Source organism: Myxocyprinus asiaticus, chromosome 4 (genome assembly GCF_019703515.2).
Source record: "Myxocyprinus asiaticus isolate MX2 ecotype Aquarium Trade chromosome 4, UBuf_Myxa_2, whole genome shotgun sequence".
NCBI lineage: Eukaryota > Metazoa > Chordata > Actinopteri > Cypriniformes > Catostomidae > Myxocyprinus > Myxocyprinus asiaticus.
In genome coordinates this window covers 29,302,257-29,321,750 of record NC_059347.1, presented here as the reverse complement: position 1 = coordinate 29,321,750, position 19,494 = coordinate 29,302,257, and the positions used below count along the sequence as shown (strand labels likewise).

At 37.8% G+C, this 19,494-nt stretch overlaps 1 protein-coding gene across 1 annotated transcript in view; it reads left to right on the top strand.

Annotated features, from left to right (window-relative positions):
- Positions 1-15,762, top strand: part of LOC127439982 (AT-rich interactive domain-containing protein 3A-like) — an 88,795-nt gene extending 73,033 nt beyond the window's left edge. Inside the window, 5 exon segments of the mRNA XM_051696312.1 lie at positions 3,223-3,406; positions 4,864-5,108; positions 6,927-7,214; positions 10,272-10,361; positions 12,288-15,762. Coding sequence (XP_051552272.1) covers positions 3,223-3,406; positions 4,864-5,108; positions 6,927-7,214; positions 10,272-10,361; positions 12,288-12,460 — 980 coding nt within the window. The 3' untranslated portion in view covers positions 12,461-15,762.
- The last annotated feature ends 3,732 nt before the right edge of the window (positions 15,763-19,494 follow it).

Below are 19,494 nucleotides of genomic sequence, written 5' to 3'. Positions count from 1 at the left end.
ATTTTCAATGTTTCACAATTATATGTGGTTGGCTGGCCATTTTATTTATAGAATTTTTAACTTTATTTTACATTTTACTTTTTCTCCCCAATTTGGAATGCCCAATTCCCAATGCACTCTAAGTCCTCGTGGTGGCATAGTGACTCACCTCAATCTGGGTGGAGGAGGACAAATCTCAGTTGCCTCTGGGTCTGAGACCATCAATCCCCACATCTTATCATGTGGCATATTGAGCGCATTACCACGGAGACATAGCGCGTGTGGAGGCTTCACGCTATTCTCCACGGCATCCACACACAACTCACCACCCACCCCACCAAGAGCGAACCACACTATAGCAACCACAAGGAGGTTACCCCACATGACTCTACCCTCCCTAGCAACCAGGACAATTTGGTTGCTTAGGAGACCTGGCTGGAGTCACTCAGCATGCCCTGATTCGAACTCGCGACTCCAGGTGTGGGAGTCAGCGTCTTTACTCACTGAGCTACCCAGGCCCCTTAAATTTTACATTTTTTACTTATGTGCTGGTTTCAACCCAAGAAGAAGATATTGTAGTTTTTTTAAGAATACTGAAAAAGGAAAAAGAAAAACGTAGGCAAAGCTGTTACACTTTTGGATGAATCACTCGTGTAATGAGTCATATGTAAATTGCTTTGAATAAAAGCATCTGCTTCTAAATGAATAAATGTAATGTAAATGTAAATGTAGCTTGTCTCCCTGACAAACACATGATAGAGGACTTACTCAAGCTTGTTTGGTCTTATAAGTGCAATTTGCCTGTTTTATACAGATGGATAAAGTTTTTTTTTCTAGCTTTGTTTACAAATTAGCCTGTTCATTTCATGCTTGGGAAGAGCAAGCATTGCAGGCACATTCTCCTTCCATTATCTGCTTGAAGTGAATGATGAAAACACAGACTGCTGATGAAGGCAGCAACATAGATGATTGGCCCCAACACCATCTTATTCCCTTCAGCACATTTTCAATTAAACCTTTTTAGCCAGTGAGCAATTAACAGCAGGCAGCTATGTAAGTTTGGCGAAACGTGTTTCTCTGCAGTCCACAATCACTCATTGTAATAATGATGCATGACCAGATCAAATTGTTTGGGATGACAAAAGCTCACACTGGCCTTTATTCGCTGCATCTCTTTCAGGGAACTGGAGGAGATGAATACATCACCTTGGATATCGAGTGCTCGTAAATCTTGTTTTAAAGACGCTTATCCAAGTTCACTTTAGTCCGAAGGTGGCTTTTGTATAGTCAGGTTTTATTTATTGCTTCAGCCTTGTTTAGTTTGGGCTTTTGTGCATGGGAATAAATAATTATTTGTGCATTATTGTGATTTAACTTTGTGCATTATAGCAGTGATTCACTCCCAGTGGGCAATTAAGCAAGTTCCAGGGGGTACTTGGAAAGGCTTTGATTTTTGCTTTGTTAAACCTATATAAAAAAAATAATTAAAAAAATAGATTAATATAACTAATCATGATTAATCTCTTTTTTTAAGTTCCTTTTTAAGGATAGAAAACACAATAATGTGTGTAATGCAACAATAGGAATAAAATGAAATAATTCATGAAACATGATCAGAACAAATTTGTATGTAAATTGTTGGATTTATGAATGATTTACACACACATTTTTTATTTATTTTTATTTTTTTAATTGAATGACACTCGTAGCAGAATATATGTGCTACACTGTAAAAAAAAAAAATAATAATAATAATATTTACAACAAAAACCTTTTTGTAAGTGGCTTTGGGTAGTAGCGTCTGCTAAATGAATAAATGTAACAAAAAAAAAATGGCAGGTAACTAAAAAAATGTGCTCCATGTGGGAACACATTTGTATCATTATTCAAGTGAAATATATGATTTAACGTGACTGAATCAGCCTGATTATATTACGTTACATCAATGAAAATTATTTTAAGGGTTAGAACAAATAGAAATAACCCACAGTATTGATTTTTTAAAATCATTATTAAAGTGACTTTAATAATATAAATGATAATGCTAAATGATATCCAGTTTAATGAATTAGTAGGAGCACATTTCTTTTCGGTTTAGTGTTGATGAAGGGATACTAAGACAAAAAGGGTTGGGAAACACCAAGGTGTTGCATGCAATTTGTCTAGACTATTTTACAATTATTGAAATACTTGAAGTTGTCCCTTTCAAATGTTCAGATTTTGGTGGTTTTTATCATAAAATCTGACAAAAAGTAGCATAAATCTGACATAAAGTAGCATGATTAGCACTGAGAGCACTGCTTTTGTGTGTGTGTGTGTGTGTGTGTGTGTGTGTGTGTGTGTTCTTAATAAGCTTTATGTGTTTTTTTTCTCCAGACCCCTTATATTTATTTTTTCTCCAGTGACTTGTTTGGTCAGTTTGAGGAGAAGTTAGAAACATCAGTTGATTGTTTTAGATGGTGGTGGTGCTTTAGATCTAATGCCAGAATTGTCTCAGTGTGGAGGGCAAATAAATCTTTACTTTTAATAGTGTCTCTTAGTTTACATGCCAGAGAGGCAAAATTAAGGCATGCTTACAAGTCTTAATTGATGTGTTTTAACTTGATAGACCATAGCTCTGCTCTCCTTGCTCTTTTCAGTCCGTGGCTCTCCTTGCTGTTGTTTGCTCTATATTTCTCTGGGCATTGATTGCTATTATGGCAAATCCAATGAGCACAATATAACTCTATCAGCAAAATACAGGTTAATTATCTTGAGGTCAGCCGGTCTCAAAAGCACACAAAGGGCTAATCCTCTTCACACATTACAGCCGAACATTAAATCGTGAGCACAAATTATCACCAAGGTTTTTTTTCTTTTCTTCATTCAGCAAATTAACTGGCAAAGGTGAGGTGTGCAGTGTTTAAGGTTGGACATACAATAACTTACAAATACAATATTCAGTATGTGAGAATATAACCTGCAAAATTTTACTTTTACTAAATGAGACAGACGCACTCTTGCTCCAAAAGAAAAGCAATAGATCTTTATAGTTCTAGTGAAACAGACAGCAGAGACCTTTGATTGAAGGCAAAAAGTGATATTTTTACTAAGTGGAGTGGGAATCTGTTGGACATTTACTTATGCCTTACTGATTGGCATTATAAGCGGCAGAGAGGCCTGTCAATGACCTTAAGTTAATGGCATTGATTGTGGATATTGTGCTTCCACCCCCCCCCCCCCTTTTTTTTTTTTTTTTTGCAGGGACTCCAGTGAATCGGATCCCTATCATGGCCAAGCAGGTGTTGGATCTCTACACTCTCTACAAGCTTGTCACCGAAAAAGGCGGCTTAGTAGAAGTCATTAATAAGAAAATATGGCGTGAGATTACCAAAGGCCTGAACCTCCCTACCTCCATCACCAGTGCGGCTTTTACCCTCCGAACACAGTGAGTGAGATAACTTTAAAGGGGAAAAACCTGTTGATAACAGCCAGTTGATTCTTGACTATCTCATCCAATTCAATTATCTACTTTTAAAATAGAGAGAGTGAAGGGGAAAGTATATTTGACAGGGTTCGAGTGGATATAAGACAAAGATTGCAGAATCAGAGAGATAAATTTGTAGATAGAATTGCAACTGTGATCAATCATCTTAAGAATAATGCTGTTTTTAAGCATTAAATCAGCATGAGAATGTAAGTTTAATGAAGATATTATTTCAATGGAGTGAACATGTAATTGCAATAAAGTTTACAATTAAAAGTATAGTTCACCCAAAAATGAAAATGTTACTAGTAATTTTACTCACCCTTGCTCCAAACCCTTATGAGTTTTCCTTCATGTTCCACTGAAAAAATAGTAGCATGACATGAGGGTGAGTAAATAATAAATATTCTGTCATGTTTGGGTGAACTACCTGTTTATTATTATAATTAACTAAGAACTGTTTTCTTGAAAACATCAAATCACATTACTCAAAAAAATCCTAACCTGATCCATGAACACGGCAGTGTGTCATTTCGTTTTTTCCATTTGTGTCAGAAATATTGTGCTGGTTCTGTTTTTGCTTTCTTTGTAAATCCTTGACCTTCTTGAAGAGCACATGAGCTTGTTTGTGCAAGTCCACTCTCAGCACCGTCATTTAACACAATTACAATACACTTAAAGAAATTCAATTCTCCTGTGGCCCTGTTGGCTACCATAAGAAAAACATGGTATTTGAAGGACTTGTGGAATCATATTTACTGTCTACACTGGTAACGCTCGCCTGCTACCAGAGTACGTGGGTGGAGTGGAGCTGCAAAAATGTCCCCTCCGTGCTCAAAGCATTCTATAATAACTCCGCTCCAGCTCCACTCTGGTTTGTCTATTTCCTGCTCCTCGTTTGCTCCGCACTCCCTGAAAATAGAAACCCCACTCCATGTTAGCTCTATGGTAAAATTTGTGCCTAACTACCGCTCCACTGTAAAGTTATTTCAATATGCTTTTTAATACCACAAACCTCCTTGCAGAAGATGTATTAAATGAAAAATAAATGTAACACTGCTTAACACATAGTGGATTATTGCATTATGGGCCGTTAACATGTGTTGTGCTCGTGATGGAGTGTCTGTGGAGCGCTCTTGAAGCGAGACAAAACAACGATGCTCTGATTTTCAAAAAACACACTTTTCGCTACAGGCAAAACCAAGCCACCCCACTCCTCGCTCCACTTCCACTCCGCTCTGCTGAAAGACAGTTTCAGAGTAGACTTTAATTTTCTGCTTCATGTTGGATATTTTAAATTGTGTCATAGTAAAAACGGTATGGCAAAATCTCTACCATTTGACAGTTTCTCATTTCATTGTACCATCATACAGCCACAGGACAATCTTCTTTTTTCTCACATTGTCTCTTTTTTACAGGTATATGAAATACCTTTATCCTTATGAATGTGAAAAGCGGGGATTGAGCTCTCCCGGCGAGCTCCAGGCAGCTATCGACAGTAACCGACGTGAAGGGCGGAGACAGAGTTATGGCTCCACCCTCTTCAACTACTCCCCCATGGGTACCCCCACACTGCTGGCTTCCCCCAAACTCCAGATGCCCCACATCAGCATGCCCACTCCTAATGGCGGGCACATGACTCAGTCCCCTGTTATCAAGAAAGGTTTTTTTTTTGTTTCACTTTGTGAGCAAGCCTCAGCGACTGCTTGTGTTCTACAGTTGGCTATAAGTCTGCATATTAATCCTACTGTCAGGGGCGCAGCTACCCATTTCTGAGCGGGTACGCGAAACAAAATTTTGCGCCCCATGTATCTGTCGAGTGGGTTGGGGGTGGAGTGTTGTACATTATAAGCATTGGGAGGGTGGGGGATGGGGGTTGTGATGTGGAAGGGGTCGAGGAGTAACAATAATAATCAATGCTACTTTCATGTCTATCATATCACCCTGTGATCAATCTTCAATAAATAAAATTATATAAATATGTAATATGTAAAATAGATAATTATTATATAATTATATTATTAAATAATTTCAACCCAAATTAGTATTTTATGTGCATTTATTTATTTATTTATTAGACAAGTAGTTGTCTCGACCACTCAGCAAGAGTTTATTTTATCCCTTACAAATAATATAACAAGAAAAAAGCTTTGCTTGTTGACTAGTGAAAAGATAAGGACAACAAATAAATAAATTAATTAATTAATTAAATTATATTCTTTATCAGGAATTTGTAATGTTATTGCATACCATCTAAATTACAACCCATCCTAGACCCACCAAATGAGAAGTCATCTCTCTTACACAGTAACACTGGCACTTCTTACTCATGTTGATTCCTCACTGTGGCCTGAGTGATCATCAGAGCGGACAGGAAACAGCTTGCAGGACTTCCTCTTGCCCACTCTGCCAGCAGGAGAAATGAAACACAAAGAGTTTCATGATCCAGTAATGTGCCCATATGGAAAAAGACAAGTCACGCAACTCTGGAAGGATCAAAGACCCTTACAAATCTGACAGTGTTTATAGTGTTTACAAAGCAGCTTTAAATAGAACTGAGAGCATATTGCATGGCTTGTGTTTCATACTCATGCTTCCCTATGTGGATGTTATTTCCAAATATTAAAATGTACTGTAGCATACAATGCAGACCGATAACGTTACATGCAAAGAATATACACTGTAAAAAGTGGATAAGTCATATTTTATACATTTCTAAGTTACCTGACAAAAATTTTTTTACAATGTAGTTGTGCAAGGTAATACTTTACAGTAAGGTTGTATTCATTAACATTATTTAACTACATTAGTTAACATGAAATAACAATGAACAATACCTTTACAGCAAAACATACATTTTTAAAATTAAAAGTTGTATGTTAACATTAATACATTGAACTAACATTAACTATGAGCAATTGTGTTATAATAAATTAACATTAACCAAAAATTCTGTCAAAAATATTGTTTACTTTTTAGTTCATGATACCAAATGCATTAACATGTTCAATGCTGTGTCTGTTCAGTGCTTTTCACTTTCACAATCGCTTTGCAATATACATTTACATTTATTTATATTTACATGTATTCATTTGGCAGACGCTTTTATCCAAAGTGACTATAAAGTATAAAGTTGAAGGTATCGGTTGAAACTATTGTATAGAATGGTGTATAGTTTATAGTATGAAAGTGCAGGTCAAATAGTGACCCAAAAACCTTTAGAGTCACATCAGTCACACAACTGTAAAAAATGTTAACCTTAAAAAATGTACTACATGTGGTGACTTCTAAATTAACTGGTCAAAAAATATTATTTAACATCGCTGAATCAACCTGAATACATTAGGTTACACCAACAAAACTCATTCTAAGTGTTAGATCAGGTAGAAATAGCTCCTTAAGGAAACAATTGGAGGTTACCACTTTATTCAGACTTCACAGTTATTACACACAGATCTCATGATGCTTTTTTGCTCCACAGAAGACACCATGCTCTCCAACTGCCTGACTAACAGAGTGGGCATCCCTGTGTGTTTTGCCGGCCATCACAGTGCAGCTCAGGCTGCTGCAGCCCAGGCTGCAGCTGCAGCAGCTGTGCAGGCGGCTGCATTGGAACAGCTGCGGGAGAAGCTGGAGTCTGGAGAGCCACCGGAGAAGAAAGTGATACTTATGGCAGAGGAGCAGCAGAGGATAATGCAGCATGCATTGCAGCAGAATCTCTTCGCCATGGCAACTCAGCTACCTATGAACATTAAACTTAACAACAGAGGTGAGTGAAGAAGATGGAGTGCTAAGATTGTCCTGAAATGGTCAGTTCATGTTCTCATAAAAGCCTCTTTATTGTCATCGGCGTTACAAAAACGTGAAATTAAAAACTCTTAACAGAGGCACAAGCTTAATTTCTCTCCTCTTGAAAGATGCTTTATTGGAGAAGATTGATAAGTAGCAACCATTTGTAGACTAAATGTAAAATGCAGTGCAGTTTGTGGTATTGTCCAGTCAGCTTAAAATATTCTTAGAAGTCGTAACATTGCAATTTAAAGTCACAACCTTTATAATTAAGCATGTGCAGTATTGTAATATAATAACAATGTGTCTGCCATGATATCAACCACAGAGGTTACATGTTTCTCATGGAAAGGCATGTACTGTAATTGTGAAGCAAAGGTTAAGACTGACTTCAGCTACTGGCTAATAATGGTAATGATTAGCAAGTAGCTAATAATAATGGAACCTACTTGGTAAGGATGGGGTAAAAAATTTCAAAGAGCGATTTTACCTCGCAGTACTAGTCTATAATTCTAATGCCAAGTACCAATATTTTTAGCTACATTTTTTACATTAATATTTTTAGGAAACGTTCTGTAGCATTAGGTTAACGCAGATTCATTTATTTCTATTTCACCAAAAAATTACTCTCAAACAAGCAAAGAATATAATTAGGCAAATCCAGTGAAGATGAATGAGCAATAAGTGAGGAAAAGATATTTAATCGTTTTGAGCACCTATACACTAAACAATATTATATCTGGGTTATATTGACCCAGATGTCTATATAATATCATATTGTGACATGAGTCAGTAGAGATAACATTATGGGTAAAATAATGGAGATGAGGGTAGAGAAAACGTCATGGTTACTTTCGTAACCTCCTTTCCCTGATGGAGGGAACGAGATGTGTCGATATAGTGACACTAGTGGTCACTCTTGGGAGCCCCAAACACCTCTGCTTTTTTGAAAAAAGGCCAATGAGAATTGGCGAGTGGAATTTGCATGCCACTCCCCCAGACATACGGGTATAAAAGGAGCTGGTATGCAACCACTCATTCAGGTTTTGTGCTGAGGAGCTGAGACCAGGTCCCGGCCATTTCAGCGGGTAGTTCAGCGTTGTGGCAAGAGGGACACAACGTCTCATTCCCTCATCAGGGAACGGAGGTTACGAAAGTAACCATGACGTTCCCTATCTGTCACTCACTCGACGTTATGTCGATGTAGTGACACTAGGGGTCCCTATACAAAATGCCACAACTATCTGAACTGTGTTACATGAACTGGCGGTGTGTGACGGGCAGACCGCTGTGTGCCTTGTAGCCAGCGCATCAGGCCGTCACGTAACCTCCCCCAATGCTCTTATGAGCGTCGAACGGTCCTGCAGGAACATGTCGACTGCCCAACAATAAGGACAGGCTAGCCCAGCCGAGGCCTGTTTTGCTCTCTTTTCTCCCCAAAAAGAGTGGAATTTGTTAACCGACTGGGAGCCATAAGTGTCTACGTCGGGGGTGTCCCTCCCAAAGGGAAGACACCACGGAGACCACACCCCGCCCAAGAAGGGGGGGGGGGAGATTTTGAGTGGAATACGTCACATGTTCTTACCGAGTCTTGTCGGAAGTATGTCATGTGGAGAGGTCCCATTGTAGGTCCTATCCGAAGGGGGAGGAGATTTTACAGAGCATGGCGACCGGGGGCAGAGGGGCCTCTTTTTGTGAATGAAAAGTTTACTTTATTTTTAAAATTAAACTTTTTTAGAATATACTCTCTTATTTTCACTCTGTCGAAGCGCCCAGGGGCGTTCTCTGCACTCCACGGGTGCAGAGGGGGAGAAGCCGCTGAAATGCGCTATAAATCCAGCAGTTTTGAGGGGTGTCTTTGGAGGGAATTGAATTCAGTGCACTGAATACAACCACTCGGCTCCGAAGAGAAAATCTGAATGAGTGGTTGCATACCAGCTCCTTTTATACCCGTATGTCCGGGGGAGTGGCATGCAAATTCCACTCGCCAATTCTCATTGGCCTTTTTTAAAAAAAGCAGAGGTGTTTGGGGCTCCCAAGAGTGACCCCTAGTGTTACTACATCGACACAACGTCGAATGAGTGACAGACAGGGAACTGGAGGTTATTTACTCTGGGCTGAGTGAGGATCACAAACAGCCAGCGGCAGCTGGGAAACCTTCAGGCTTGACTGCCAAACAAAAGATGCCTCAAACATTATCTTTCCAATCTCCTATAACAAAACCATGTACTGAATACATTTTTGAATAAATAATACCTTACCATTATAAATAAACTTTAATAAGGGTTACACACTCACAAAAAAATAAACAAATCTGCTTAATTAGGTGTAAATTGTGAAAATTGATTATTGCTGTCTAGCTATTTGTCTAATGGTAATGATTGCAGTGCACCTTCATAACCTAATGACAGAGAGTGTGCTATGATTGCAGGCTAGTCATGAGTAAAATGCATGTTGTCTTCTGCATCACTGTTTTTTTTCTTCAATCATCTAACAGCTGTTGCTTTTTCTATTTTTTGAAATGATATTTTCTGTTACTTGATGAAATGCACACCAATATCCACTAAATATTTATTGTAATTGTCATACTGCTGTGTTGCTGGGAACTGCACCCAAGACTTTCACCCACTGTTGCACTAGTGTATATGTTTGAGTGACAATAAAGGGATTTGATTTGATAAATGTAATAGTAGCTGACTTCTTGGAAATATGGATCCTTTGCAATTTTTTTAGCAAAAAATGGATCTGATTGCCTAGTGTATTTCTATTTAATACTTTGCGTGTAATGTTAACAGTTTCAATGGGCTTTTGTAAGAAATGGTCAGAGCATTTGACACAGGTGTCCCCTGTGCTGTTCCCTATCTAGAGAACACAAGTGGAAGTCACCCCCCCCCCCCCCTTTAAATCTTTTAATAAATCCTTCCTTATCCTGTCACTCATGAGTTATCACCAATGCTTCTCTTGCTTCTTGTGTTCCTTTTATAAATGCTCATATTGAGTTTTTCTCTCTCTCGCTCTTTGGCTCCTCTCTTGACAGATGATAGACAAGAGACCGCATTGAACCTGTCTACCAACGGCATTAGCAGCATCAACATGTCAATAGAAATAAATGGGGTTGTCTACACAGGTAAATAGAGCACCGTTTGCTGATGTAATTGCAGGCAGAAAATTCAATAAGTTATAGCAGCACCCCCTCGCTTAGTCCTCCACACAATTTGATGTCTTTGCTATAAAATCCATCGTAATGAAGTGGCGAGTTCAATAGAGTTAAAAAAGTTAAATATCTTAAAATTGGGCCCAGGCACTGGGAGGTCGATGGAGCTTATTGTCTTTCGTGCCCGAGAGAATGGCCCTGTACCTTAGCTAGATACAGTGCTTGTGCTTGATGTGCGGGAGACAGTAATTACTAGAAGATGGCTCATAAGCTTGCTGGGAACGTTTCAGTGGAGGAGATCAAGTTGAAGTGGCATCCATTTTTCACTGAATGATTGCTTCCAGTAAAGATTCATAGCCCCAGAACATAGAGTTTTTTCAATACCTTAATTTCACTGGTGGGGAAGCTACTTTGAAACTTTAGTTTGTCTAGCTACTGTATAAGCTACTCATCATAATTTATAGTTAAATAACTGTTAAAGGGATAGTTCACCCAAAAATGAAAATTCTCTCATCATTTACTCACCCTCCTGCCATCCCAGATGTGTATGACTTTCTTTCTTCTGCAGAACACAAATGAAGATTTTTAGAAGAGTATTTCAGCTCTGTAGGTCCATACAATGCAAGTGAATAGCTGCCAGAATTTTGAAGCTCCAAAAATCACATAAGTCAGCATAAAAGTAATCCATACGACTCCAGTGGTAAAGTCCATATCTTTAGAAGCAATATGATAGGTTTGGGTGAGAAACAGATCAATATTTGAGTCATTTTTTTTACTATCACCCTCCACTTTCACTTTTACATTCTTCTTCTTTTGTTTTTGGTGAGTCACATTTTTCATGCATATCGCCACCTACTGGGCAGGCAAGAGAATATATGGTAAAAACAGACTTAAATATTGTTCTGTTTCTCACCCACACCTACTGTATCATATTGCTTCAGAAGATACAGATTTAACCACTGGAGTCTTAAGGATTGCTTTTATGCTGACTTTATGAGCTTAAATATTTGGGTACCCATTCACTTGCAGTGTATAGACTTACAGAGCTGAGATATTCTTTCAAAAATCTTCATTTGTGTTCTGCAGAAGAAAGAAAGTCATACACACATCTGGGATGGCATGAGGGTGAGTTAATGAGTGAGTTAAATTTTGGGTGAACTATCCCTTTAAGATAATAAGAAAAATTAGCTAACTACATCAAAGCTATTTGGAGAAAGCATATCCTTTTATACATTTGTGATCAGAGCAGTATTTATCTGAAACAAATATAGTAAGAATCTCAATGAGGGTGACAGGATTAAAAAGGTGAACAGCAATTATACTATAAATGTTATTGCAACTATACTATAGCAACTATACATGACATAAAATTATACTCCCACTACAGTGTAATTTGTTGGAGGGAGTAGCTTGTAACTGGAAAAGCTACACTATTTTGAAAGCAAAGTTAGTTACACTGCTGAAGTTAATAGTGTCACTGCTTTTAGTTAGTATCTCAACTACTTAGTTTTTTGTTTTGTTAGCATCTGTACTTTTTCTCGTGAATATTATACAGAAAATAATCAAAATGTAGGCTTCAAGTACTACTTTCATGTCTCCTGCATTGCACAATTGAGAAATTGCCACCAAAATGTAGCAGTTGCTTTGGCAAGGGAGTGTTGTCAAAAATGTTTGTTAGGACTGTGGAAACACATGATTATTTCACCACATAAATTTGGTTCAGTTAAACCTTATTAAAAAATACAGTATACTGTATATGGCAACATAGTTTGCATACTATTGCATTAAAATATCAAACACTTCGATTTTGACAGAACCAATGAATGCAACTGTTTAAATGCCTTGAATCTAACTTCAGCCCAACTTAAACGAACTAAATTATTTGTCTGCTTACTCCAGGGGTCTTGTTTGCCCGTAAGCCAACCATTGGTTTCATGCCAGGCAACCAGCGAATCCATCACCAACACAGCTCTCAGGTAAAGAGCAGCAGCCCAGGTCTCAGCAACCACATGCCGCCATCCTCCTCCTCCTCCTCCACCGCTTCCTCACATGGGCCAGCCACCTCCCCTTGAGCCCACAACACCTAACACGACTCTTCCCCATCGTCATTTAAGGCAGGGTCTTTAGTTCATCCTGTCTCCTTCAATGTAAACTTTTTACTGTTTTTCTAACCCTCCCCCCTGTAATCAGGACAGAAGAGTCTATTACTTAAAAAACTTCCATTAAAATAATTTAAAAAAGGAAAAGACAAAATCAGTAAGCTGAGCACCAAAAGCTGATTGTCGCACAGTTGAAGTGTGTTACATTTACAATGCAGCAAGTTGCAGCTTGTAATTTTGTTCATCTGAGTACATGTTATTCAGTGTGGAGTGACTGAAACATACTGTGTGGCAATGCCATGAACACAAGAAACAGTGTGAGGAACCTGAGAGGACTGGATGTTCCTGAAACAGAGCGCTGATATTTTTAAAAGCAGGATTCTTAACTCTCTTTCACAGATCCTGGAGTTTTGGCACAGGAGTCCATCTTGTTCTTCTTTTCCTGTATCTTTACCTGTTGCATTCTTGAATCAAACAGCAAGAGCTACTGTCAGCTATTACCAAAGAGAATACGAGCAACATAATAGTGGTTTATGACTTTATTTGATAACTTATAATGATTACAATGCACAGTTTTTCAGCAACATCACACATATCTAAAGCCATTGCAAAATATCCGAAATATGCAATGGAGAGTGATTATAGTGAAGTATCATGCTAAAAAGATATTAAAATTTTGATTTTTGGCAAAGCACATCCCATTTTACTTGGGTCATCAAATGATCAGGGAGAACAACTTATTTACTGTATCACTGCTTGAAGTTCTGTTTGTAAAGAAAAATGTGGAAGGGATGTTTATCTGCTGCGATGGGACGAACTTCATACATCTAAGTAATCATATACAGAATCTATTAAAAAGTGAGACAGATATGCAAAATCAGCCATTTTTAGCTTAATTCTGAAGAAAGCAGGGAGAACAACAGATATGATTATGTCTCCTACTCTCTCATGACTGGGTTTGTTTCTAGAGCCATGGCAAAATATATTCCATTGATTGCTGATTTATTTGGGGAACACTTGTCGACAATGTTTAACGATTTTTCACCACCTCGGCTAGTGTTTAATAGCAAAAAGTGTTCATTAGATGGTTTAGTAGATGGAAAAAATGGGTCACATTGATTAATACAGGTTTAAGGGGTGTCAAGGGAGGTTAAATTATATTGTGAGCTGGAAGCTGATCATGCAAACAAAATGGTTGAGCACTGCAATGAGAAAAGAGAGGCTTTCGAGAACAAGATTGCATGTACCGTAAACAGGCTAAATGCGGCCATCCTAACCAACAGCTCATGAGGTGTTATCACTGTTGTGAATAGAATCCAATTTTCATCGAGTTCTCAACAATGCACTTGCATGTGAGATTTCATCTCTCATTCTTTATTCCATTCTCCATTTTGTTTGCTCACGCTCTTGTTGTTTATTTCTTTTTATTCTCTTTTCTGTTGGTAAGGAAAATGGGAGGATGTTATTGTCATTTTGTTAGAATTCTGTAGAAAATTTCAAGTTGTATTTATTATTTTATCATTTTGAATCTTGGGCTGTTTCAATGCTTTTAGTGACACCACTTTTATGAAGAAAAAAAAAAAAGTCATTTTACAGCCCAAATACCTCACAAATCCTGTAAACCTGTAAATGGATAATAGATTACGAATACAAGATATACCTCATTTATTTCATTTCTATTATGTTTATTGTGAAGCCACTTGAAAATGATGTTTGTTTTTTTTTTTGTTTTTTTTTTTTCAGTAGATCACTGGATTTTGTTTTCTATTTTGTTTTACCAAAGAAGGGAATATATAATGAACACACATCTACCTCATTTGTTATAGACTGTGCCAACTACATGATCACAGCAGCCAGTTTTCAATCATAGCCTTTCTGGTCCAAATTCGTTTTTGTTTGCATGACTCGTTCTGTAAAACCAGAGGCTGGACCACACAGGGCTTTACACAGCATGATTTGCATTGCTTGTTTGTTTTTGTTAGTGGCATTTTTTTATGCTTGGGGGAAAGAAAATACCAGAAGGATCCTATTTTATGTGTTCAACTGCTCAGATTGATTCAATATTGATGTGATAAAGGTTTTGTAAATTAGATCTTTATTATATCGATCTGAAAAACACCTTAATATATCTGATAAACTATAAACTATGTTAAGCTGTGTCTATTAACTTTTTTAATTAAGTGTTGTAGCTTACATCACGGTTTGCAGTCTTTAGATGTTCCATTGATGCCAGTGTTTGCTTCAGTCATCATTTCTATTCTATTCAGGACTTAATGTGGCTTTCAGAAGATATAACCTGAACTAAAACTAACATAAAATTGTAATTATCTTTTTTTATACACTCTCTTAAATGTGATTGGAATGTGGAAACATGCTCTTGTGATTGAACAGTACTTTTTTTTTTTTTTTTTTACAAATACCAAAGATCTGAGTTGACAATATTGTAGGGTTGACTGTTGTAACTTTTAACCTTTAACTTTTAATCACACGCGCAACAAAGAAAAGTTTTCATTTGGTCTCTGCTGTAGCAAAACTTGATATTAAGCACTTGGATCAAATTGTTTTGAAAGGCAAGGCCAAGTTGTATATTCAGTTTGTCTCCAGATTTTTCGCACACTTTTAAGTATGAATTAAACAAGTAAACTTGAGCATCATTGTGTTGTGATGGAAATATATAGTGTATATTTATGTGGAACTACAGAGGGCACAATCAATGCACAATTGTCTGATTCCTGTTGTTCAATGTAATTTACCTCTTGATCAGCAAATGAAGAGACTTTGCTCTTATTTTTTTCACAGCAGTGGCACGGTCTGTTCCTTCACATGTTCTCTGTACAGCTCATGTCACTAGACTGCAGAGATTTCGGGACAAACTCTGGAGCGCTTGTTGACTGTGAAACAAAAAGCTTTTACAAAACCATGCTTACAGGCTTTCTGTAGATGACAATGTTTTGAGAATTTGTTCATGTAAGACATATAAGATCATTTTGATAAAGGTTTAGAAAAAATATGATTCACTTATGTGCTTAAAAAATAACATATTGTTTACTTTGTTTAGCTATGTCAACAATGCTATGCTGGTAGATTTTAGATCCTATTATTTGCTGTGTATGATGCTTTTTTTCCTTTTATTCACTTTGGATAAATCCAGTGCATTATGGGAAAGCTGGATTGTGGTGCTCAGGGGTTAAAAAGGGAAGAAAAAAAACAAGTGAAAGATTTTTTTTTTTTTTTTTACCATTGACTTGTAGCATAATTAGAAATAAAGTACTGCTTTCCACTTTAATTACCAGTTGAGGTTTTCTTTTGGTTTTAAATCAAATTTTCATAACTCTGCCATAATACATAAAAGTTTAACTTTTATTGGAGAAAAAAGTCTGAACACAATGATAACACTGGTTGATGATGGAATTAGGAGTAGGGCTTATTGCATCAGTCATTCTAGTCTTGTGTTTGCCAAATACCTCAGTGATTCTTAAAACATATTTTCAAAAAGAAAGTGAATAATTTCAGTAACACTTTACAATATTGTTCTATTTGTTAACATTACTAAATACATCATTAACTAACAATGAACAATATTTTTTAACAGGATTTATTAATCTTGGTTAATGTTAACTTATATAATATGTTTTTTCTTTGTTAGTTCATGTTCTTCTCAACTTCTATTTTTAAAAAATGCATTAATGTATGCTAAAATTAATATTAACCAAGATCATTAAGTGCAGAAAATTATTGTTCATTGTTACCTCTTATTAACTAATGTTAACCAACACAACCTTATTGTACAATTTTATCTCAGTTTTAACATATACAACAATCAGCCATAACATTAAAACCACCTGCCTAATGTTGTGTAGGTCCCCCTCATGCCACCAAAACAGCGCCAACCCGCATCTCAGAATAGCATTCTGAGATTATATTCTTCTCACCACAATTGTACAGAGCAGTTATCTGAGTTACCGTAGACTTTGTCAGTTCAAACTAGTCTGGCCATTCTCTGTTGACCTCTCTCATCAACAAGGCATTTCCATCAGCAGAACTGCCGCTCACTGGATGTTTTTTAGTTTTGGCACCATTCTGAGTAAATTCTAGAGACTGTTGTGTGTGAAAATCTCAGGAGATCAGCAGTTACGGAAATACTCAAACCAGCCCATCTGGCTCCAATAGTCATCCATGTGATTATCTAATCAGCCAATCGTGTGGCAGCAGTGCATAAAATCATTCAGATACGGGTCAGGAGCTTCAGTTAATGTTCACATCAACCATCAGAATGGGGAAAAATTTTGATCTCAATGATTTGGACCATGTCATGATTGTTGGTGCCAGACGGGCTGGTTTGAGTTTTTCTGTAACTGCTGATCTCCTGGGATTTTCACACACAACAGTCTCTAGAATTTACTCAGAATGGTGCCAAAAACAAAAAGCATCCAGTGAGCGGCAGTTCTGTGGACGGAAATGCCTAGTTGATGAGAGAGGTCAACAGAGAATGGCCAGACTGGTTCAAACTGACAGTCTACGGTAACTCAGATAACTGCTCTGTACAATTGTGGTGAGAAGAATATAATCTCAGAATGTTATTCTGAGATGCGGGTTGGCGCTGTTTTGGCGGCACGAGGGGGACCTACACAATATTAGGCAGGTGGTTTTAATGTTGTGGCTGATCGGTGTATGTACATTTTTTGCCTCCTTTAACAGAGCTGTACTGCTTTCTAGAGCATAATAATTATTAGAAACTTTTCATTGAAGTAATGAAAATGCATTCTCTAATTCTCTAATCTGTATCAATCAAACTAAAGACCCTAACATATACTGGTGGCCAAAAGTTTGGTAATGTACAGATTTGGATCTTATGGAAAGAAATAGGTACTTTTATTCAACAAAGTGGCATTCAACTGATCACAATGTATAGTCAGGACATTAATAACGTGAAAAATTACAATTACAATTTGAAAAAAATGTTCAGAACTTCTTAAACTACTTCAAAGAGTTCTCACCCAAAAATCCTCCACGTGCAGCAATGACAGCTTTGCAGATCCTTGGCATTCTAGCTGTCAGTTTGTTCAGATACTCAGGTGACATTTCACCCTACACTTCCTGTAGCACTTGCCATAGATGTGGCTGTCTTGTCGGGCACTTCTCCCACACCTTACAGTCTAGCTGATACCACAAAAGCTCAATGGAGTTAAGATCCATAACACTCTTTTCCAATTATCTGTTGTCCAATGTCTGTGTTTCTTTGCCCACTCTAACCTTTTCTTTTTGTTTTTCTGTTTCAAAAGTGGCTTTTTCTTTGCAATTCTCCCCATAAGGCCTGCACCCCTGAGTCTTCTCTTTACTGTTGTACATGAAACTGGTGTTGAGCGGGTAGAATTCAATGAAACTGTCAGCTGAGGACATGTGAGGCGTCTATTTCTCAAACTAGAGACTCTGATGTACTTATCCTCTTGTTTAGTTGTACATCTGGCCTTCCACATCTCTTTCTGTCCTTGTTAGAGCCAGTTGTCTTTTGTCTTTGAAGACTGTAGTGTACACCTTTGTATGAAATCTTCAGTTTTTTGGCAATTTCAAGCACTGTATAGCCTTCATTCCTCAAAACAATGATTGATGAGTTTCTAGAGAAAGCTTTTCTTTTTTGCCATTGTTGACCTAATATTGACCTTCAGACATGCCAGTCTATTGCATACTGTGGCAACTCATAAACAAACACAAAGACAATGTTAAGCTTTATTTAACGAACCAAATAGCTTTCAGCTGTGTTTGATATAAGGCAAGTGATTTTCTAGTACCAAATTAGCAATTTAGCATGATTACTCAAGGTGTTGGAGTGATGGCTGCTGGAAATGGGGCCTGTCTAGATTTGATCAAAAATGATTTTTTTTCAAATAGTGCTGTTTTTTACATCAGTAATGTCCTGACTATACTTTGTTATCAGTTGAATGCCACTTTGGTGAATTAAAGTACCAATTTCATTCCGAAACAGCCAAATCTGTACATTATTCCAAACTTTTGGCCACCAGTGTATGAATATGACAAAATCCAGAGAGTAAACCAGAGTTGAACCTAAAAATAATAGATTTAAGATTAAACTTTAGATAATACAGAGTGGGGGCCTGGGTAGCTCAGCGAGTATTGATGAGTCACGAGTTAGAAACCAGGGCTTCTAAGCAACCATATTGACCCGGTTGCTAGGGAGAGTAGAGTCACATGGGGTAACCTCCTTGTGGTCGCTATAATGTGGTTCGCTCTCGGTGCGGCACGTGGTGAGTTGTGCGTGGATGCCGCGGTGGATGGCAAGAAGCCTCCACATGCACTATGTCTCCACGGTAACGCACTCAACAAGCCACGTGATAAGATGCGTGGATTGACGGTCTCGTCTCAGACGCAGAGGCAACTGAGATTTGTCCTCCGCCAACCGGATTGAGGCAAGTCACTACGCAACCACGAGGATTTAGAGCGCATTGGGAATTGGGCATTCCAAATTGGGGAGAAAAAGGGGAGAATATATTTAAAAAACATTTTTTTAAAGATAATACAGAGTGGAGTCATAATGATAGTGTCAGAGTTGCAGAAGCAGGACCCAAACGCAAAGTTAAAAAACAAAAGGTTTTATTAATATAAAAAATAAACAAAGCCAAAACAAAAACTACCCCAAAGGGTAAAACCAGGCTCTGGGCAAAAAATAACAAAAACGGGCTGGACTGGAAAACGGGGAAAACACACAGGACCGACTGGAACAAGACCAACAAACAAGATGAACTGGCACTGGACAGCACACGAGGAGACTAAAATAGGAAGAGAAATCAAACAGGTTAACAGACAGGGCAGGTGTGACTAATGAACTAATAATAGGCAAACAAGGAGGCGGGGTATGACGCAAGACTGAGAGACATGCAGCAATACGGAACAAAACAAAGCCAAGTGCTCTCACAAGACACAAACACCCGAATGGCATGAGTGCACATCACTAAGATAATAAGGCAATATACGTTCATGCCAACCGACAG